Source organism: Erpetoichthys calabaricus, chromosome 2 (genome assembly GCF_900747795.2).
Source record: "Erpetoichthys calabaricus chromosome 2, fErpCal1.3, whole genome shotgun sequence".
Classification (NCBI taxonomy): domain Eukaryota; kingdom Metazoa; phylum Chordata; class Cladistia; order Polypteriformes; family Polypteridae; genus Erpetoichthys; species Erpetoichthys calabaricus.
The window spans coordinates 149,870,521-149,894,919 of NC_041395.2; the positions used below are offsets into that span (position 1 = coordinate 149,870,521).

The 24,399-nt window shown below is 36.8% G+C and overlaps 1 protein-coding gene across 2 annotated transcripts in view; it reads left to right on the forward strand.

The window, feature by feature from the left end:
• Window positions 1-24,399, forward strand: part of nyap2a (neuronal tyrosine-phosphorylated phosphoinositide-3-kinase adaptor 2a) — a 174,304-nt gene that overhangs the window by 132,256 nt on the left and 17,649 nt on the right. For both annotated transcript variants that reach the window (XM_028794632.2, XM_051922411.1), the window contains exons 5-6: window positions 15,777-15,965; window positions 21,881-21,984. In XM_028794632.2, coding sequence (XP_028650465.2) covers window positions 15,777-15,965; window positions 21,881-21,984 — 293 coding nt within the window. The remainder of the gene's footprint in view (window positions 1-15,776; window positions 15,966-21,880; window positions 21,985-24,399) is intronic.

Genomic DNA, 24,399 nt, shown 5'->3' on the forward strand with positions numbered 1-24,399 from the left:
AAAATATTCTCTAACTTAAGTGCTTCCTACATTGGTTCCATTGGTTGAGTGAAGGACAATTTGGTTGTTAGTATATTGGCGATAACTTGTATTTATTGGGGTACAAAGCAAGGAATGTAAAGTAGTGCTGCTGGGTTTCATTTCTATTGCAGACCAAGCTAGTGTGTGTTCATCTATTTGTGTCAATGTCCAGGTTTTTATAGCTTGTATGTTTGCCGCCCAGTAATAAAATTGAAAATTAGGTAGAGCTATGTCACCTTCTGATTTAGGTCATTGTAGGGTTGCCTTTTGAATGCATGGATTTTTCGAATTCCAAATAAATGAGGTTATGATTGAATTTAATTTCTTAAAAAAAGATTTTTGAATGTATATGGGGATGTTCTGAAATAGGAACAGAGGCTTAGGGAGGATATTCATCTTCATAATGTTAATTCTTCCTGCTAAAGTAAGATGGAGAGTAGACCATCTATGCACATCTTATTTAATTTTATCCATGTAAACAGCAAAATTTTCTTGAAAAAGAGCTTTATATTTACTTGTGATGTTGACCCCTAGGTATTTAAACTGATCTGCAATGATAAAAGGGAAGGTGTGCAATCTAATGTTGTTTGCTAGAAAATTCACCAGAAAGAGCACACACTTTTTTTCAAATTAATTTTAAGTCCAGATATCTTTTGAAATTCTGATAGTGCTGTTAAGGCTGTAGGCAGAGAATTTTGTGGATCTGATACAGTGGTGTGAAAAACTATTTGCCCCCTTCCTGATTTCTTATTCTTTTGCGTGTTTGTCACACAAAATGTTTCTGATCATCAAACACATTTAACCATTAGTCAAATATAACACAGGTAAACACAAAATGCAGTTTTTAAATGATGGTTTTTATTATTTAGGGAGAAAAAAAATCCAAACCTACATGGCCCTGTGTGAAAAAGTAATTGCCCCCTTGTTAAAAAATAACCTAACTGTGGTGTATCACACCTGAGTTCAATTTCCGTAGCCACCCCCAGGCCTGATTACTGCCACACCTGTTTCAATCAAGAAATCACTTAAATAGGAGCTGCCTGACACAGAGAAGTAGACCAAAAGCACCTCAAAAGCTAGACATCATGCCAAGATCCAAAGAAATTCAGGAACAAATGAGAACAGAAGTAATTGAGATCAATCAGTCTGGTAAAGGTTATAAAGCCATTTCTAAAGCTTTGGGACTCCAGCGAACCACAGTGAGAGCCATTATCCACAAATGGCAAAAACATGGAACAGTAGTGAACCTTCCCAGGAGTGGCCGGCCGACCAAAATTACCCCAAGAGCGCAGAGACGACTCATCCGAGAGGTCACAAAAGACCCCAGGACAACGTCTAAAGAACTGCAGGCCTCACTTGCCTCAATTAAGGTCAGTGTTCACGACTCCACCATAAGAAAGAGACTGGGCAAAAACGGCCTGCATGGCAGATTTCCAAGACACAAACCACTGTTAAGCAAAAAGAACATTAGGGCTCGTCTCAATTTTGCTAAGAAACATCTCAATGATTGCCAAGACTTTTGGGAAAATACCTTGTGGACTGATGAGTCAAAAGTTGAACTTTTTGGAAGGCGAATGTCCCGTTACATCTGGCGTAAAAGGAACACAGCATTTCAGAAAAAGAACATCATACCAACAGTAAAATATGGTGGTGGTAGTGTGATGGTCTGGGGTTGTTTTGCTGCTTCAGGACCTGGAAGGCTTGCTGTGATAGATGGAACCATGAATTCTACTGTCTACCAAAAAATCCTGAAGGAGAATGTCCGGCCATCTGTTCGTCAACTCAAGCTGAAGCGATCTTGGGTGCTGCAACAGGACAATGACCCAAAACACACCAGCAAATCCACCTCTGAATGGCTGAAGAAAAACAAAATGAAGACTTTGGAGTGGCCTAGTCAAAGTCCTGACCTGAATCCAATTGAGATGCTATGGCATGACCTTAAAAAGGCGGTTCATGCTAGAAAACCCTCAAATAAAGCTGAATTACAACAATTTTGCAAAGATGAGTGGGCCAAAATTCCTCCAGAGCGCTGTAAAATACTCATTGCAAGTTATCGCAAACGCTTGATTGCAGTTATTGCTGCTAAGGGTGGCCCAACCAGTTATTAGGTTCAGGGGGCAATTACTTTTTCACACAGGGCCATGTAGGTTTGGATTTTTTTTTTCTCCCTAAATAATAAAAACCACCATTTACAAACTGCATTTTGTGTTTACTTGTGTTATATTTGACTAATGGTTAAATGTGTTTGATGATCAGAAACATTTTGTGTGACAAACATGCAAAAGAATAAGAAATCAGGAAGGGGGCAAATAGTTTTTCACACCACTGTATATACAGTACCATATTTGCATATAGTAATATTTTCTCTTCAAGTCCTTCTCTGAAAAGCCCCTTTATCTCTGATGCATTTTGAAAGTAAACAGCCAATGGCTCAATGGTGATTGCAAATTGCAGTGGTGACAAGGGGCATCTTTGTCTAGTACCTCGTTCTAGTTTGAAGTAGTCTGAAATAATGTTGTTAATACAAACTGAAGCTTATGGACTAGTATACAGTAGTTTGATCCATGCACATTTGTTTGTGCCAAACCCAAATTTATGGAAAGTAGTGAAGAGGTAATCACATTCAACCATATCAAAAGCTTTTTCTACATCCAAAGATAATATAATCTCTGGACTGTTAGACTTCGTGGGTGAGTTTATTACATTAAATAGGCGTCGAAGATTGGAAGAAAAATGTCTACCTTTAATAAATTTGGTTTGGTCTTGTGATATTACTGAAGGGAGCACTTTCTCAGTCCTTCCAGTTAAGGCTTTGGAGAGTATCTTAACATCATTATTCAGAAGTAAGATTGGTCTGTATGATGCACATTGTAATAAGTCCTTGTTTTTCTTAGGAAAAATGGTAATTAATGCTTGTGAAAAGTTTGAGGTAGAATTTTTTTTGTCTCTGGCTTTTATAAATGTTGCTAATAAAAGGGGAGCTATCTTAACTGAATTTTTTTTATAAAATTCATCAGGGTAGCCATCAGGACCACTCTGAAGTGAGTTTATAGCGTCTAGTAATTCTGATAATGTCTGAGGTTTATCCAGTTCCTCTACACAGATTATCTAGGTGTGATATCCGTGATGTATCAAAAAGCGCATTAGGTAGGTTGTGTCTTGTGTTCTTTAAACTGAGTAGAATATAGGGACTTATAGTAGTCTTTAAATGTGTGCATTACATTTTCATGGCCAATGATTCTGTCTCCATCTGTGTTGGTGATTACTGATATTGCATTGCGAACTTCCTTCTTATGGAATTGTTGCGCTAAGATCTTGTTAGCCTTCTCTCTGTGTTCATAGTAATGATGTCATGATTTAAAAATGAGTTGTTCTGTTTCTTTTGTTGTCAAGAGGTCGAGTTCTGATTGCAAAGCCTGCCTTTTCCTAAAATGTGCCTCATTTGGAGACCTGGCATGTTCTTGTTCTATTCTGGTAATTTCAGTGATTAACTCTGATGCCTTCTTAGTTTCCAATTTATTTTTATGGGAAAGATATGAGATAATCTGTCCTCTTAAAAATGCCTTCAGAGTTTCCCAGAGTATTCCTGTAGAAACCTCAGAGGATATATTTATCTCAAAAAAATCAATTTGCTTGTATATAAATTTTGTACAGTTCTCATCAGCTAAAGACAGGGGGTTAAGACGCCAGCTGCGAGAAGAGTATATGGAGCATAGTGATGTGAGCTCCAAGATCAGAGGGACTTGACTTTTTGAGTTTTTTTTTAATTTAATATTTCAGATTTTGGATAGTATTTTTGTAATTAACACATTACTTCATTCATTTACATTTTCCTATTTTTTTTGCTTAAATCATTTTACATATCAGAGTTTATTATTATTTTGATTATTCACTTTCAACAGTTGAAGGTTTTTGTTTTAATTACTGAATATGATAAGTGTATAAGTGTAAGTGTAAACACAGCAACAGAAATGATTCACTCTGTTACTAACACTCTTACAGTGACCCATTCTGTATGCTGGTAACATCAACCAGGGAACTTCGGATAGAACAAACAGCTTGTTCATTTTGTGTACACAATGAGCTGGACCTGCCATAATCAGATGTCAGTACTTTTAAATTTTAAACCTGTGGTACATCTGGACAGGTCTAACCTCATCTTTCTGCCATCTACAAGGCTGATATTGACAGCAGCAGCTTTCTTTTATCTAAGTCAGGAGTTCTTATGTGTGCTTAGGGACAAATAAAGCGTATCCATCCATCCATCCTTTAAAAACTTATTTATATAGCTTTCTTGAGTTTGGGAAGGTTTTGGCCATTTTGTTAATGGTAAAATACCCTAATAGACTTTTGACAATGTGTGGGGATAGTCTTTCCAAAATCAATAAACAAAAAGAAACTAGAATGTGCAGCCTAATGACCAATTACTACTCTAAACAACATTGTTAAGATTTTGGTGAAACCCATATCAAAAAGAATGGAAAATATTTTTCTATCTATGGCTTTATGACATTAAATAGGAAGGGAAATACAGTAATCCCTCCTCCATCGCGGGGGTTGCGTTCCAGAGCCACCCGCGAAATAAGAAAATCCGCGAAGTAGAAACCATATGTTTATATGGTTATTTTTATATTGTCATGCTTGGGTCACAGATTTGCGCAGAAACACAGGAGGTTGTAGAGAGACAGGAACGTTATTCAAACACTGCAAACAAACATTTGTCTCTTTTTCAAAAGTTTAAACTGTGCTCCATGACAAGACAGAAATGACAGTTCAGTCTCACAATTAAAAGAATGCAAACATATCTTCCTCTTCAAAGGAGCAAACAAATCAATAGGGCTGTTTGGTTTTTAAGTATGCGAAGCACCGCGGCACAAAGCTGTTGAAGGCGGCAGCTCACACCCCCTCCGTCAGGAGCAGAGAGAGAGAGAGAGAGACAGATAAAAAAATCAATACGTGCCCTTCGTGCTTTTAAGTATGCGAAGCACCGTGCAGCATGTCACTTCACGAAGCAGCTGCACAGAAGGTAACCAACGTCAATTTAATCTTTCAGCATTTTTAAACGAGCGTCCCTATCGTCTAGGTGTGCGAACAGGCCCCCTGCTCAATCCCCCTACATCAGGATCAGAAAAAGTCAGCGAGAGAGAGAGAGAGAGAGAGAGAGAGAAAAGTAAGCTGGGTAGCTTCTCAGCCATCTGCCAATAGCGTCCCTTGTATGAAATCAACTGGGCAAACCAACTGAGGAAGCATGTACCAGAAATTAAAAGACCCATTGTCCGCAGAAATCCGCGAACCAGCAAAAAATCCGCGATATATATTTAAATATGCTTACATATAAAATCCGCGATAGAGTGAAGCCGCGAAAGGCGAAGCGCGATATAGCGAGGGATCACTGTAATATCAAATCTTCCATACAATAGATTCTCCTTCTTCGGGTTTTACTGTGTTATGGCTGTGGCAGAAATGGTAAGACTGAAGGCAAAGAGTTAGAATACCAGGAGAAGAAAGCAAAACACAAGATCAAGATAAAACTCAGACAGGGGTTCATTTACCAAAGGAGCAAATAAAACATAATCATCAGATCCCCTTTCTGTACAATTCTGTTTGCTATTGCTCTTGAACCATTTTCAGGAAGATACTCGAAAGCTGAAAAGGACAGTTCTTAAACAGAAAATATCACTTTATGCAGCTGTCAAATTACTTTATAGTGTGAATTCTTATTATCACTACCAAAGGTCCAGGTATATTAGATGAATTTCATGATTTAAGATTAATTTACATGAGAGTAAATTACTTCCACACAATACACGTCAGCCTTCATTTGATCAGTTTTCAAGTATTTCCATTTTGTAATTGTAATCTTTGCTAAATGTTTGCATAGTTTTAAGCTAAATAAATAGAGTCATCTCCTCACCTTATATTATCAGGTAGAATTGATATTGTCAAAATCAACATCTTCCAGGTATCTGCATTTCTTTTTCTCAGTACTTCTATATATTAAATACTTTTAAAAAGTTAAATACAGTTGCAACCACATTTACTTGGGATGCAAATGGGCCACAGTGTAAAAAATCCATATTGTAAAGATTTAAGACATAGGAGAAGAACAGCACCATGTAACTTTACTACTGTGTCTTAAATATACATTTCTGAAATTTTGGAAGAAAGAAGAAAAAATGTTTTTGTACTGGTTGATTTTGGAAAGCAACGTTGTGCACTACTACTAACTAACATCAACAATGCTGGATTCCAGCAGTTCAACCCACACTCAGAATATGGTTAACAGTGTAGAAGACACTTTAAATATAAATTGTGATTATCAGTTGTATCCATTCGTGATAATTGTCTTATCTAACTTAACTTACAAAGTTTTCAGTACATGAAATATTCTTGGCATTATAGATTTCTAACAATATTTTTTGCATTTTTTATCCATATACTGCCATATGTAAACATCCAGTCATCCATTTCATCTGTAAGAAATTTTGCTAACAAACACCTGCCATACTTGCCTTGTCCTCTTCAGTAATATAAAGTAATTTATATTGAAATAATGAAGATAGAGTATAAGTGGCATTTCTACACTTTACCATTCTTTTGTCAAAAACTTCCTCCTTAGTTGAATAGCATCAGTGATGCGAAAGGATATTTCAAATAGAATTTCAGGTAAAGAATGAAAGAACAGAAACCCGACATTGACATGATGTACTCTTCATCAACCAATGGAACGTGTGTTGTAATTTGGCTAAAATTACTCAACATGCACTTACTTATGTTATATAAAATTTACTCAGGCCAAGACCCTTATTGTGTTTGATGATGTCAGACATCTGCTTGGTTTGGCTACATGACCATTGTACATTCAGATCATATTAAATAAAATCTTTACCTATCTATTAGACAGTACTGCAATCAAAATTACATCCAACCCACTTACAGCAGTGTTTGGAATACTATCAGATGAGTTTATATTTTGTAGTGCAATATCTGTTGTGATATTGTACTCTACACTGCATGCTAGTTACCTAATCGTATGTTATTAGAAAGCCCTGAGTCCACATATTATAACAAAATGGAAAGGGACGTCTTATTCTATTTAAAACTACAAAATATCAGTTTTTTCAAACTTGTACAAAGCTCTTTTAGAATATGGCAGAAAGTTATTAAATGCTGTCCTTAAGTAAGCACTTAGACTCATCATCTTGTTTAAGTGACAACAAAATGAGTTATTTGATTTCATTTCATAGGTCTCCAGAAGTGTTAGGGATGGAATTGATTTGGAATTTTATTTGAAATATTGTATCGCTTATTGTTGTCATTTGTTCTGTGTAATACGTATTCTAATGCAGTCTTACAAATATAAAAAGGGGGGAAAAAATCCACTTTGTACAATACAAATTTAAGCAAATATAATTAAATTGAAATGCAATGTCGAAGAACTTGTCATGTGACTAGTAAAAACATCACTGCTTGGGAGAACCTGGAGAAAAAAAAGTAATAATATATTTTAATGTATTCACTCAAAATAATTTTTACGCTGTTGTTAATATTTTGGCTATGTTTTTCCATGTGTAATCTATCTATCTATCTATCTATCTATCTATCTATCTATCTATCTATCTATCTATCTATCTATCTATTTAGCACATTTCATTTCTGTCCATCTTTTGGTCCTTTTCATCTAAAGCAATCACCCATGTCTTTTATAGTATGCCGTATTCATGGAGTATTTGATAAGGCTAGAATTGTCTGGATCATTACGCAAACGGAAAAAAGATTATGTTAAAACAAATATGGTTTCTTGGCGGCAACACAGATAATGGATTTCATTTAAATGTGCTTGATATTCTAGCTGAAAGTTGCTTGCACCCTTTTAAGAAGCTATCAATCAACCTGTGCTGTATTCAATAAAGTAGTGATTTACCTTGCCATATTACATTTTTAATGCAGCTTAATCAAATGCATTTTAATGTTTGCTTGTTAAGTATTAATATCTTTGCTTTGAATAGTTGGAGGAACTCCTAAGCTCTGGTAATTACTTCAGGAGGTAAGCATTTCATTAAGTTGGCCTTGGTGTACTACAGCAAAGATTCTGAAGTGCTGTCACAGTGCATCTCTTCATTTGTAGTGAGCTGCCAGGCAGGAATGAGTGTAGCGTGAAGGACGTCACTTCCTTTTGCTTGGTCAAGATCTCCCAAATCTGGGCTTGTGGCTCTTCTGAGGTGGCTGGTCTTTCCTATTAGTTTCCTATCAAAGGCACATACTGTCATTGCTTTTAGCTTCTGCTGCTAGAAGGATGTCAATCTCTTGTCTTGGGGTGGTCTAGGCATGAACAAAAGGAATCTTTAAAGATTGCAGTGAGGATTTAAAGAATACTAATTGCAACAACAGTCCTGAAATACCTAGTGTATTGCTCAGATATGACCTGAATTCTTCTAATCATTGTTAATGGCCAGCATGGTCCTACACTAGTTAATACTTAGGTTCCATTCCAAAGTCAGTGAGTTGCTTTGTGAGTCTACACACACATTTTCCCAGTTTCTTCCCACATCCCTTATATATGCAAGATAGGTTCAAGAGCAGCTATAAATTAATGAGCTTGAGTGTGTGCCAGTTAATCATGCAGTAGACTTGCACGTCATCCAGAGCTGGCACTTACTTTGCTCTCAGAGCGAGATGTACGTCCCTGCATTCCTATGTCACATTGGCACATGTAGAACAGGATTGTTATTAATGATAAGTAAAATGCTTAGAAGGAAAATAAGTCAAACTCATTACACTGGGTCAAAATGGTTGATTACATGGCAAAGTTCCGAACAAGAAAACTCCATTAAGATTGTAAACCCGTAAATAGCAAGTCTCTCTCTGTTAGTACCAAACTGCATAGCTTTATTTTAAGGGAAAAAATAGCTTTGAAGGCAAAGGGCAACCTTACACAGATAAGATGAAAACATATGTATTTTACAAAGAATGTGAAACATATTACATGTCTTGGTTTTGTTATTGTTATTGTACTGCATAAAACAGGGTTTAGTCTGAAAAGAACAAGGAACAAGCACCTAAAACCACTGAGGGTACATAGGAATGATGAAGTTCAGTTTTAGAGTCAGTAGGCAATGAAAATATAAATGAGAATTAAATAAAAACCATGGAAGAAAGAGGTAAAATAACAACTACAACAGTCTGATCCAGTTAAATCTGCTCCTAAGAAAAGCTTACAATGACATATTTTGTTATCTTCATGAAACCATTGCTTTACAAAAAAAGATACAGTGAATTTTATCTTTATTTGGAAGTCTTTAGAGTTGAATTGTGTACCCTCCATCCTTTGTTTTTTTAATGTAATGTATTTTACTCATCTTGTAGCAAAACAAGCAATTTGTGAAAAAAAAATGTATGGATTTAACATTATGATCATCATCATCATCATCTCTTGACTTCATTATTGTTTACAAGACTGCATCCAAATGGGCAGTAAAACTTTCTTGTCAGATTATAAGTCCAGATTGTTTTCCAGTTTTTCTGCTCTCTGGATTCACAAAACAAAGCACAGAAGGGGTCAGCGTCCATTGCTTTTTTTCTTTAGTATTTAAACCAAATTTAATTGTATCAAAGTAATCAGCTGCCTGGGTTTAAATGCCAGACCACTTAGGATAAATTAAATTTGTATGTGTAGTGTGCAGAGTATGGCTTCTGGGGATTGCAGTTGCTCAAGCTTGTAGCTAAGGTTTTTGAGATGGATAAGTTCTACAATTCAAATGCTTGTAGTAGTTAGCATAATCATAAGTCAGCTCTAAGTGAACCATTGACTAAATGTCTAACATCTGCAAAGAGGCTATAATAAATACAACATTTAAGGAGCTGTACACCATTCAATTGATAAGTACATTAAAACTGTCATTAACAGAAGAAATGTTAAAAGTTTTCAAATTAGGGGCTTTTTAAAGGAGTTGTGCAGTGGTTACTGCTGCTGTCTCACAGCTCCTGTGATGTGAATTCAAATCTTGGCCTGGTCACTGTTTGTTTGTAGCTTTTCACAAGTTGTAGGTATAAAATGTCCATGTGTGAGGGGCTTCACCAATGGACTAACTGATCCACCGAACTCGTTCCCAATTCTGCTGAGGTAGACTCCAGCCCCTGTGGCATTGATTTTGATCGATAAGGTTCAGTGATGGATTGATGGATTTTTTTATGTTAGAATTTTAGAAATATCCACAGATAGATTAATAGTGATGAGAAAAAGTAAGTATAGTTCATCATTTTTCATCTAGTATCCAGCAAGTATGAAAATTCCAAAACAAAGAAAATCTTAATGCAGGTAATATACAACATATAACCAACTAATCTCAAACCAACTTAATCGAATTCAGGGTCACAGATTCCTGTGCCAATTTGGGCAAAATCAAGAACCAGCTCTGGGCAAGATACCATTCTAGTACAGAGCCCATTAACACAAAATCACCTATTTGGCCAGTATGCAATAACCACTTCATTTAACATGTGCATCTTTGGGGGCAGCATAGTGGCGCAGCGGTAGTGCTGCTGCCTCGCAGTAAGGAGACCTGGGTTGCATGTTCTCCCTGTGTCTGCGTGGGTTTCCTCTGGGTGCTCTGGTTTCCTACCACAATCCAAAGACATGCAGGTTAGGTGCATTGGCGATCCTAAATTGTCCCTAGTATGTGCTTGGTGTGTGAGTGTGTGTGTGTGTGCGTGTGTGCCCTGCCCGGGGATTTGTTCCTGCCTTGCACCCTGTGTTGGCTGGGACTGGCTCCAGCAGACCCCCGTGACCCTGTGTTAGGATATAGCGGGTTGGATGATGGATGAATGGATAGATCTTTGGGGACATGGAAGGAAAACTGGAGTATCCTTGAAGATGTAGGGAGAACATCTCGATGCTACGCAAACAATGATCAGGAGCTGAATTTGAAGCTGGATGAATTAGATAGCAGCAATAACCATTTTGCCAGATCCTATACTGTTAGAATCAGAAACCAGGGTGGAACCTTTCATAGATGGAGCTCATTTCTATCGCAGGGTGCACTTATGCACTTCTACTGAGCCAATTTACTCAGTTCAGGTACAATGCAGGTGCAAGCCCATGCATTTACTTTCCTAACTTATTTCACAAATTTGTTTATCATTTAACAAAGTGATGAAGACATTGAATTAAATAGATAAGTGGAACATTTGCAATTATGTTATTGAAAATTAATAAAATATTGGATTATTCTTTTGTAACTATGTACATTATATAGTTACAATATATAACAAAGGTAGCTAATGTTTTGTGTCATTTGAACTACCTGCTTAGATAAAGTAACATAAAATAATTGTACCGCCTATATATTTTAACAGACACAGTATATACTGTATGTGTGTGTATACAAAAGAGAGGACTGGAGCTCTGGGGAAAAAAATAAAAATATATCATAAAGGCTCTACAAAGATATGAAACTGAATTAATTTACCCTCTATTTATACATGTTATAACTAGTTGCATCGTTCTTGCTTTCTATGACAAAGCAACATTGGGTAGTGGACCAGAAAGCTACTGAAAGATGCAATAAATGGAAGCCCACAAATGCATCTGGATCATATGGGAAAAAAATTAGAAGCATGTCATAAAAACTCTACACAGACATGAAACAGAATTAATGTGCCCTCTATTAATAAATGTTAAAACTAGTTGCACTGTTCTTGCTTTCTATGAATAAATAAGATTGGGCAGTGGACAGTATAAGATACTAAAAGAAAAATAGAATCCCACAAATGCTGCTGGTTCTCTAAGTAGTGTCATGCTCCCTATCTCAGTTAAGTATACACTTTAGGGTTTGTGGACACTTGCCCATTACACCTATATCAACTTGTTGGACATCCCATTCCAAAACAAAGGGTGTTAAAATACAGTCCAAAAGGTAGCATTCTACTAGCATTCTTCACACCAGAGAACACGTTTCCACTGCTCCAGAGTCAAACGGTAGTGTGCTTTACACCAATGTTTCTCAACCTTTTTGATATCATGACCCACCTTTTCCATGTAAGAATGTTTGCGACGTTGGCCTTGTTGACTTGAGCATGATCATCAGAGTGGGGAGGTTTTCAGCAGGATTGTCAAAGCAGCAAAATGCAGCAACCCTTTGCATAACCCTCTCATGACCCACTGCTACCGTTATACTAATAGCAACTTACAAGCCACCTGTGACAACCCACTACCCAGTGGTTAAGAAACACTGCTTTACACCACTCCAGATGACTCTTTCTATTGCACGGATGTTATTCTTTTGTGCCGCCGCTCAGCCTTTTCATGAAGGTCCTGACACATACATAGTTCTTCCAGTGGCAGTTTGAAACTCTGGTGTGAGTTTTATGCTCAATGTGCTTCAGGACTAGGCGGCCCCGCTCTGTGTTTTTTGTGGTCTGCGACTTTATGGCTGAGCTGTTTTTGCTCCTGGATGCTTGTAATTCACAATACTAGGACTTTGAGTTGAGCAGGGCAGACCTAACTGAGCAAAAGTTTAGGATACTGGCTTGTTGCAAAGGCAACATCCTATGGCAGTGCCACATTTAAAAAGACTGAGCTCTTCAGTACAAATAATTTTGTTATTTGGAGGTGTTCACATATTTTTGACCATATAGTGTATGAAAGGAGGGTACAGATTGATGTCTACATTTCTTTTTGAAGTGCCCAAAAGCTGAGTATTCATTTTAACAATAGCTAAATCTGCATATACTTCATTTTTTTTGCTTTGAAGATTAATCAAATTCAGGGTCATGGAAAGTTGCAAAGAGGAACTAGCCTGGGCAGGGTGCCAGTCTATTGCAGGACCTACTCTCTTACAAACCCACATACTGTAGAACCAATTTGGAATTAAATTAAACTAATAGACATGCCTTTGAGGGTGTGGAAGGAAAGCCAAATTTCACCAGCAAGATATCACTCAGGGTCCAACAAATCATACAGTATCCTCACACGGAGACGCTATCCATGAACCCTGGGTCTTCAAGTCAACAAGCTGCAGCTTATGTAGTCACATTAGTGAGAACTTCTTTTTTATAGTGGGAGAGAACGCTGCACTTTACTCCAAAGGCCCCAAGTTCGGGTCTTGATCCTGCTGCTAGTTGAACAAGTAAGCTGTGAGGGAAGAATGGGTGTTGCTCTGCACAAATTCTTCAGCAGAAATGACAAAGTACACAAAGAAAATTCCATGCAGACGTGGGGATAATGCGGTGAATGCTGAATTCATAACGTAGAGGCACTAACCACTCTGTCAAAGTGCCACCTACTGTGAGCATGGTCCATCTGAGTAGCTAAAGGTAGAAGGTACCTAAGTTTCTACTTTCTTTCAAGAAATGTCCTGTGGTCATTCAGAAGAAGACAAGCTGTTTTTTGACCATTATTTCTCATTTTACCTGTAATGTTAGTTTTAGAGTGCCTGGAAATGTGCACGATTGTGTGAACTGCTCTGTATTGTGTTGGAAAAAGTTAATTAATCTGACTGAAGCACAAGTAGCAGGACTTGGGTATTAACAATCAGGACAACATCAAGCTTATGGTTTTGCAGAAAATTTTTAATGTCAGAGAGACATACATGTTTTTACCAGTATTGTCCAGAAAACCAAAACCAAATATATTTACCTTAATTTTTAAAATAGCTGTCATTTTATTTTGTCAATTAATAAACCTTAAGACTGAGCTCATATTCATTGGTACAGAAACCAAACCAATTATTAAAAAGAGAATCATTTTGCAAGTCAACATTTGTGGAAATGAATATGGGACCTGCTATTAAATATCACTTTAAAAAATACAAATCAAATCCTAAATTAAAATTTAGTTTTAATTTAACTAAGCAAAATGGTGGCTACATGGCCTTAGCATCCCAGATTTGCACCTTGTCACTGTTTACAGGTTTTCTTCCCAAACCCCCAAAGATGCGCCTGTTCAGTTCCTTTGCTTACTTTAAATTGACCACATTTGGGTATGCCTCGAGACGGGCAAGCCCTATTCTAGGCCTAGTTCCTGTCTTATGCCTGATACTGTAAGGATAGATTCTGACCACTGCACAAACCTGAATTGTATTAAGTAGGTTTGAAAATGTTATACTATATTGTGTTGGGTTGCTGTATGTTTCATGCACTAAGTGTCCACTTAATATAGCATGTTGGTTCCTGAATTGCCATCAAATAAGTTTGAATTTGACTGTTCAGCCTCATTGTGTGCCATAGCTGTTGCAAACTTTCCTATGTGAACCTCAGCTACAAACACCTGGCTCCATGTCATCTCTTCTAATAACAGAGTAGATGATTGCATTAAAATGAATAACTGTTTTCTTTCTAGAGCTATTCCAGGAGTTTTCAAGCCTTGTGTATGGAATATTATTCTTCTCCTGAAAAACATTTACTGTTGTGTGAAGAGATGCACCTAAAGAGCAGTTAAGCTCAGATGCTCATTTGAAATTATTATTCTGCTTAAGTCTTGCTAGCATCTGTTATTAATGGTCTGTTTCTAACTACAGGACTACTATTGACTTTATATTTATTTCAGATGACACCCTATTCCCAATAAACCCTTGACACTGTTGTGCAAGGTTGGTATTCCTAACATACTCATGACCGTGTATATGGCATCCACCTGGCCATTTTCATGTACAAAATTCACCTCATGAGGTTGCCACTAATTGAATGTTCCATTTTATGTACATTACTGGTAGCTGTCACTTTACACTGCACAAACAGCAAATAAACAGAGCTACAATTTGTAATATATGCCTTTAGTCTTATAAAAACAATCCCAACACTCGCTATAGTCAAAAGTCACTGTAATATCCATTAAAATTCTTCTGAAAAGCATTGTTAGATGAAATTCAGTTTTTCTTGTCCTTTATTGCCACAATACACTTGTTTAACTGTGTAATACAAGTTCCTAATATGTAATATATAATAAAACCAAATATTATCTAAATGGCCTGCCCAACTCTTGACTGCTACAAAGTCTCCTCCTGTAATACAGTGCTCAGACTATATTTAATATTTGAAAGACATAAAAGCAAACATCTTTTCAAATGGTACACATCTATCATTCATGAGGAAAGCTGAGCTGCAGAGTACCATAAAATAATAGGAAGGTCAGAAAAACTTGTAAAAGCCATTAATGTGTTGACCAGTTAATGAGACCACAAGAGTCATGGTATGCTGTACAACTTGAAAATGTGAAGCTGTTTTAGCTGTGTGAACCCTTATTGATTTCATTAAATTTCTTTCTCCTTTTCAAAGCACTATGAGGTAGTGTTTGCTGAGAAAGGTTCAGTATAGAATGGAGATTTACTGATTGATTTCCTGCATGTCAGTGCTTCAGGTTTGCAATGAGCTTCACTAAAGGCTTTGTTATCTTCATCCAACAAAAGATGTGTTAGATTTATAGTATTATACAAAATGCAGACAAAATATACTCCATACTCTTTATTGAGTTTATTTATAGTCTTTTGAATTATTTCTGAGTGCTTTTGAATTGAGCCATATTGTAATTCTTGCTTACAGTAAGGTTTTTAAACAAAACTTGTATTAAAGACTCTTTCTCTACAGCATTGAATACAGTAATTCTAACATGTTTAGAAATTCTAATGAGGTTGCAATTCATTCTCTAACCTGACAAGGGTGGTACTTGTGAATTTTCACTTGCTCTACTTCTTTGCTCCTTCATTGTAAATTACTTTTTTATAAATCCTGTAAATAAAATTATCTTCATTTAATTGTAGGTGAAGCAAAAATTAGGAGTCACAGCACTGAGCCTCTTCCTAGGCATGAGAGCAAAGATCGAGGGATGACAGGGACAACAAAGGCCCATGAATGGGATGGGGTACCTGAGCAGCCACCAGGAGGACCAGGCAGTAGACTGGGGAGGTCATCGGTCAGTCCGACACTAATGCTGGGCAACAGTAGTTCAGGTAAGAGTATTACTGTAAAATTAAAATAAAATCAACATGTAGTGATCAGTTTCCACCACAAGGTGGCAATTATCTCTGTTTTTGTGTTGGATGCTCTCTCATGATACTTGTACACTCAAACCATAGCTTCTGGACAATACAAATTGGTTTTGAAGAAATGTGACTCTATAACACTTGGGGAGGCTGCATAAAAATGAGTCAAACATGATTTAAAAAAATGTTTTAGGAAGGTCTATTAAAATTCATTATTTCCTCTTCATCATAAAGCAGTGCAAAGTGAATCAGTTAAAAAAAAGCTTATTATAACCTTGACATCTTTTGGATATGGACTAACATGAGCACCTGCAGAAAACCAGCACGGGCATGTGGAGAAAATGTAAGCTTTATACAGAAGGGACAGGGCCTGGATTTGACCTTAATACTTTGGAACTGTGGGAAAGAAATGTCAATTATTTCAACCCACCACTACCCCTTGGCTTTCTTGAGTATAGAATAAAAGTCGAAACTTTTTATCATTATTCCCATTGAATTTTTGTGTGCTTAATGAGGGTTGTTATGCTAAGATTTGTTCCTATGCAGATGTTGTCGCATATTGATGCGATTTATCTTTTACAAATATATTATTCAGAATTGCAAGTTGATATAGGATACCTTAACTATACTTTTCTACATTGTCCAGATTAGTATCTAAAGATGGCAATAGGTTTTGATAACAACATGAAAATATTTTATTTATTGTCATAGTAATGAGAAATTGGGAGTATTTGCAATAAAATCATCTTACTGTTGATTCTGGTCATAGGTAAACTCTTGCAAGTTGCCACATTAGTATCATGAAAGTTATGTGTGACACATAAGATAAATTCAATATTGTTTGATCAAATAACTAACTCACAACCCATCTACATTTAATTAGACTTATGTCCAAGTTAGAAAATCACTTACTTACTTACTGCCTTCACATCTTTGGTTGGTTCCTACCTTGTGACCCATGCTGATCTGAATTAATATACAATGAATGGATGGCTAAACTGAAAAATATTCCCTTAGATAAGTAACATAGGCAGCTCCCTTTAAAAAGTGACAAATGCTTTGGACAACTTTTCATAGAGAAAAGTCTGAATTAGTATTAGACACTAGGGTGTCCATAAGAAATACAATGATTTACTTGGTGAGGTAGAAGTATATAACACGCAAGTATAGCTGCATAAGATATTTGATATAATGAAATGTGTGTAGGAATTACAGTGAGCTTCCCCCAGGTGTTATCTACTGAAATTAAGCAACCAGACTGTGTCTCCAAGAATGTACAAGCCTTGACACTTTCTGGGATCAGAGGAAACATCCTTCTGCTGTCTAAATCTGCTCAATCAAAATAGATTCATGTGAAGCCACAGGGTGCATAACAGAAAATGGCCACGGATAAGGAGCATGTCCACTGCAGAAGTACAACATGTACTCACAAATACAGTAAAAGTAATTTCTCCTTGTGCAGTATTATTATTAATGCTCACATTTATGTCACAAGGTATTTCAATGTGTTTGTCAGCCACGCAGGCCTGTCACATGTTCTGATGCCCATAATTCTTGTCTGTGACTGATGCTGCAGACATATGTGTCAATTAATGTAATTTACTTCAACAAATTTAAAACTTCTTTCTCAAGAAATAAGAAGACTGAATGGAAAAGGGCAGAGACAAAAAAAATATATTGGATCACAGCAAACAGGCTGAGAATCAAAATAAAACTGTACTGTTTATGCTGCCATATTTATTAAGGGACTGTGCTCTTTGTCCTTTTTACTTCTTTTCTTCATATTACTCTTCTTACATATTACTCCTATGGACCTCCCTGCGTGGAGTTTGCATGTCTGTGTGGGTTTCCTCTGGGTGCCCTGGTTTCTGTCCAACGACATGCAGTTTAGGTGGGTAGGTGATACAAAGTTGTAGTTGGAGAGTGTGTGTGTTCACGCTGCAATGGACCTGCTTTATGCCCTATGCTAGCTAGGATAGGCTCCAGCACCCCTTGCACCCCTCTTCAGGACTAAGTGGGTTAGAAAATGACTGGCTTTGGGTGCACCAGCAAGAATTATTGTCTGTGCCATGTAGATTTTAAAGAAAGATCACACTATTTGAATTTTAAAACCTGCATCATAGATTGAATGTTTTGCAGTTGTACACAATTAAAGTCACCATGAGTACAATTATGACAAAGAAATACAGTAGTCTTAATTTCTAAAAATGTCAATTATGTACTCATCATCTGTTAAAAATCAAATATTTTAGCTATTGTCAGCTGGAATTTCTCAGTGTTTTTGTATTGCAAATGCAAAAATAAATATTGGCTTGTTATATATAGCTAGAAAATGTTTACTTTTACATGCAATTGAAATTCAAGCATTATTTTCCACAGAGATTTATGAAACTTTCTCTAACAACTAAAGAATAACTAATTTTAAAGAAGTAATCTAATACATAAAAGAGAAAATAAATTACTATTAAACTTAAAAAAAAATAAAGAAAAACAAAGCAGGGATAAAGCCACAGTAAAGAACTACCAGGGTGTGTTGGAACATGGAGTACTGGCCTCTGCAGTGTTTGCTTCAGTTATATGACAATAACCAAGTAAAGTTTAATTAATCAAAGCCCTTTGTTAATACTCACTGATATAAGTGAAGACACTCTTTGATACAACTAGGAAATGGAGCCATACAGCAGAAAATGTGTAAAAGTCATCATATGACATTAAACTGCAGTCAGACATAATGACAAGTTTTTACTTTTTAACTATCGATTGTAAGATTTTAAAAATGCGTTTATAATTCTTGCTCTTTACCTTTCCTCGGTGAAGCAAAAAATGAGGCAAAATCACAAATATTCTCAATCTGTATAAGTGATTTGAAATTTAATTTAATTTGATGTTACGACATATCATCCTGTTAAACATTTTATAGTTAGTGATGTAAAGAAATAAAGTGAGAAAGAAGAAAAAACATTATTAACTGTAATGATTATAAGTATTTAACTCACAAATATAAAGGACGGTATTTTGTATTAATCATGCTGCAGAGAGCTATATGATTTATTATTTCTATATGATTTGTTCTTCATTTAGGTAGAAAAAGAATTAAGCTTGTGCACAGAATATGAGACTGATTTGCATTCTTTTATGAGAAAATGCTGACCTCTTCATACTAACAGAACACCCTGTGATATTATAAATCAATGTGATAGTTTCTGAATTCTTACTTAAAACTATAAGAAACATGTCCCTTATAGATTAATAAATAAGGATTTACAGTAATCCCTCCTCCATCGTGGGGGTTGCGTTCCAGAGCCACCCGCGAAATAAGAAAATCCGCGAAGTAGAAACCATATGTTTATATGGTTATTTTTATATTGTCATGCTTGGGTCACAGATTTACGCAGAAACACAGGAGGTTGTAGAAAGACAGGAACTTTATTCAAACACTGCAAACAAACATTTGTCTCTTTTTCAAAAGTTTAAACTGTGCTCCATGACAAGACAGTGATGACAGTTCCTTCTCACAATTAAAAGAATGCAAACATATCTTCCTCTTCAAAGGAGTGCGAGTCAGGAGCAGAGCATGTCAGAGAGAGAGAGAGACAAAAGCAAACAAATCAATAGGGCTGTTTGGCTTTTAAGTATGCGAAGCACCGCGGCACAAAGCTGTTGAAGGCGGGAGCTCACACCCCCTCTGTCAGGAGCAGAGAGAGAGAGAGAGAGACAGATAAAAACAAACAGTGAAAAATCAATACGTGCCCTTTGAGCTTTTAAGTATGCGAAGCACCGTGCAGCATGTCGCTTCAGGAAGCAGCTTGCACAGAAGGTAGCAACGTGAAGATAATCTTTCAGCATTTTTAGACGAGCGTCTGTATCGTCTAGGTTTGCGAACAGCCCCCCTGCTCAATCCCCCTACGTCAGGATCAGAGAAACTCAGCGCAAGAGAGAGAGAAAAGTAAGTTGGGTAGCTTCTCAGCCATCTGCCAATAGCGTCCCTTGTATGAAATCAACTGGGCAAACCAACTGAGGAAGCATGTACAAGAAATTAAAAGATCCATTGTCCGCAGAAATCCGCGAACCAGCAAAAAATCCGCGATATATATTTAAATATGCTTACATATAAAATCTGCGATGGAGTGAAGCCGTGAAAGGCGAAGCGCGATATAGCGAGGGATTACTGTATTAATCAAACCAGACAAAATCAAATGAAGATATTAAAGCTATAAGAATGTAATTTCTTTATAACTAAATGTACTGAACTATCAGAAACTGCTTTAAACTGGTCTTGTATGTGTGAGCTGATAAGGGCATATCTTTAGGAATGTGAATGCCCTGATAACTCTTTATTTTGGTAAGAAACTGTGCACTCCTGCATGTAATAAATCAGGATGTAACCGTAACTTACAGCAATCTATGTATGATCTCAAAATGAACTGTCATTTTTTTTTCTCATTGGCTAATGAATAAGCTAGGTAATATAAGAGAGGATTTCTTTTCTTTTAAGAGCAGTCTGTCTGATCTAAAATCAAAGGCATTGAGCTGGGGTGGGGGGGGGAGTGGGCTCCAGTCTCTTCAGAATTGTGTGTGGGGGGTTGCTGCAGTCTCTTTAACTCACCAAGAATAAAGAAATTGCTTTTTATTTTAAATTGGTGTTTGTTTTCCCGTTGTTTTCGACTTCAGTGTTCACAAAAGCCATAGTACCTTTCAATAAATGAGCTTTATTTGTTTGTTTGTTTTTTCTTACCCAGAAGAGTGATGAACTACTAGTCCAGGATTGTTTAAAAAATGTAAAAATGAACAAATGTTTCTAATACAAATAAAACTGGGTCAAGAATTATATGTTTTTTCACTTTTTCCACTTTACTTCTGTCCCATCACCACTTAAATGACATTTGCCTGTTTTCTCAGTTTCAGTTCAGTCTCACGTCTTGTTTATAACAGCCATTTGAGCTCCTTTCCAAGATATATTTTACTGACAAATGTAAACAATGTTCACAATCGATGATGAGGAAAACCGTTTCTTATCAATAACAACATTTATTTCTATAGCACATTTTCATACTAAGTGACATTAAAGAACTTTATAAGCAGTAAAAAACATACAATTATGAAATTAAATAAAAGTAAAAAATAGGAAAATCTGTTAAGGAAGTGAGGGGTAAGTTAAATTATAACTTAATTTAGGCAGATGAGTTTATAATGACTAAAACAGAAAAGTCAGTCAGTCAGTCATTCATTTTCTAACCTGAAAAAGGTCACGGTTGCCAGAGCCTATCCCAGTTAGCATAGGGTGAAAGGCAGGAGCAAACCCTGGACAGGACACTAGTCCATCACAGGGCACACACACGCATACACCAAATAAACACTATGACCAATTCAGTGTTGCCAATTCACCTAACCTGCATCTCTTTGGACTGTGGGAGAAAACCAGAGCACCCGGAGCAAACCCATACCGATGAGGAGAACATTCCAGCTCCACACAGGGAGGACACGGGAATCGAACCTTAATGGAAAAGTCCAGTGTCTGTTTTGACAAATATATGCTGTATTCAGATGACCAGGAAAAAAAGCAAAAAGCTCTAGACAGTGTGAGTGATGAAGAAAATTAAACTCTGGGGGTTGCAAGGTCAAGCGATCACCCAGTCCCACCTATGCATGATACCATCATTAATGTCTACTTACTGTGCAATGAAAAATTCTAGAAGATTCTGTTCATTGTAGCATCTTTCAGTCCTTTTAGTATTTAGACCATGAGGAAGTTGTCCATAGCATGGTTTCTCCTTGTTTTCTAGCAAAGTGAAATAGATCACAGCAGGATTGTTTTTTTTGGTCAGGCAATACAGTGATAATAACTTCAATGGAAAACTCTTTCTTTCACTTTTCTTTTACAGAATCCAAAGCTGTTTGCAAACTGGGCCGATCGGCTTCTACATCAGGTGTTCCTCCTCCCTCCGTCGCACCCTTCAGACAAAGTGGCGAGGTGCAGCAGAGCCAGGTACCATCGCTAGAAAGTCGTGAATGAGCTTGTGCGGTGCCAAAAGTACATGTCTCCTGTCACTCCACTTGTCTGTCTACATCTGTCCTGCTTGGATCCATGTCTTCTGTTCATCTATGTGACGTCCTAAACTGCAGCAGCATCTCTGTCTGTTTCTTGGGTGAAACTGTTTTTTTTTCCCCTGAGTCACATATTGTTTGTGCCTTTTTTGTGTTATCAATCTCTCTGTGGTATATAAAGCTTTACTATTTATTAATACTGATTCTTTCATTAATGCACTTCTTCAGAAAGACATTGCTCTCTTTTTATGCTCAATCTGTGGCTGAAATCATGTAACCCACAATCCCCACATGCAGGAATTTTTGTTACAAATGTTTATAGATTTTTGTGAACTGCAGATAAACAACGTCAGGCAATGTGACGTTACAAAAGTCTACACTTGAGGAATTACTTGCAGCTCTGTTACTTGGGGGCTCTTTAGGTTTCCAGTCCTGGCAAGTAGCAGGATGGGAATCAAATCAACTAACACACACTTTGGGTTATTCATTGAATAGTTTTCTTTGACTATTAAATAGTCTCAACAAGATATACTGTGAAATAGACAGTGGAGCTGCCCAGTCTGCGTTTTCACACAAAATACCAGCTTAAAGAGAAATTGTGAAAGTGCACAGAGTGACCATGGTTCACTCTGGTATAAAAAAAGTAAGAAAATGTAATAAAGCCTTGAACCAATACTGCTGTGTGCTTACCTTCACTGGTGGTCTGTCATTCTTTTGTGCTGTTGTCTCTCTTTTTTCTCTTTCTGTCTGTGTTTCTGCGTTGTTAAATGTACAGCATCTCATATTTTGACAGATATAACATCAGCCAAACTGGACTGCTCTTTGCTAGCGTAAACTGATGTTTAAATGGAGCTCACAGAATACAGACCTAGATATGATATACAGGGGTGCCAGAAAGTCTCAGCTTCCATTTTCCAGGAGAAAGAGCGTATTTTTGTGAGCAGGATGATCTCCACTAGAACTTCTCATTAGAAAGGTTACCTACATTTATTTTGTTATCCTGTCAACTAAATGTTTATGTACACTTCTGAAAGTACAAATGCTACTTGAATTGAAGAGCTTATATGTCAAAATCTTCATTAAAAAAGAAACCATCCAACTCTCTTACCCCATTACTGGCTCACTAGGAGACTAAGAATATCTCAGGGGCACAACTAGCATAGAGGGAATCATTCCTGGAGAGGATGCCAGTCTGTCATAAAGCACGCACACTAACACGCCTGTCCTGAGTCACACTGAGTCTCCATTTAAGCCCTCATACACATGCATGGAATGTAAGAGAAAAACAGGGAATTAATTTGGACCAGGAATGAACTTGCAGACTCTACATGGGCGGTGTCCAGATCAGGAACTAAATCCAATACAATACAATGAAGGTGTGCCACTGTGCATTCTTGTTTTTTAATTATGTGCTATATGTTAAATCTAAAATGAAAGAGATACTTTTGACATAAAATTAAAACATGTACTCTGGAGATACAATTTTTCATTGTTATAGCTGGTTCTAAGTCTTATAAGAAGCTGGTTGAGCGAAAGGAGTTTATTCAGTTCATCAGTCTCATTTTGTTAACCAATACCTTAGTTCTCTTATCCAAATCCTTTTAAAAAGCTATCATTTTCAACTATATGACTTGATCTTTTGTCTCAGATTCCCCAGACATTTTGTGAAAAAAAAATAGTTTTCCAGTTTCAAAACTTTAGCCCTTCAATAGTTGTATTTAAAGTATATCTAAGGTAGTGTTATATTAAAGTAAAGAAAAGGTAATCAATGTGGATCTTGCTGTCAGTCCAGTATGAAATCAAAATTTATTTCAAATTAAACCAAAGACACAATCGACAAAGCTACATTGACACGGCATTGCTTGGAAAAGGTTCTGACTCTCCTATTCAGAAAGTTAAGCGCCAGGCATAACGTTTGGAAGCAAGTGTAAATGATTCCTGACATTTTCATGTTAAGGCTTTAATAGACCTTTGTGGTTTTATTCTAATTGTTTGAGTCATGCCTTGGGATGATGTGAAATGGATAGTGATCCTTAAAAATTATTGCTTCCTTGAAGTTCCAGAACAAGGCATAGTAGAGAGGATGGTTGGCATTGTGGCTCAGGATTACATACTATTTTTGCCATCATTGTCTTTTCTACTGTCTCCGGTGAGTCCATGGTCAGTCTCAGTGTTGAGCACAGCTAACTCGCCAATAGGGCATGCTAGCTGAGCTCCCTGCCTTGTATTGTTGCCTTATTTCAGGTTGGTTCCTGCTTTGCACTGATGGTACTGGGACAAACTCTAGACTACTGTAACCCAGTATTGTAATAAGCCAGTGCAGGAACTGAATAGGTGAGAGTGTGTGGGTGAGTAT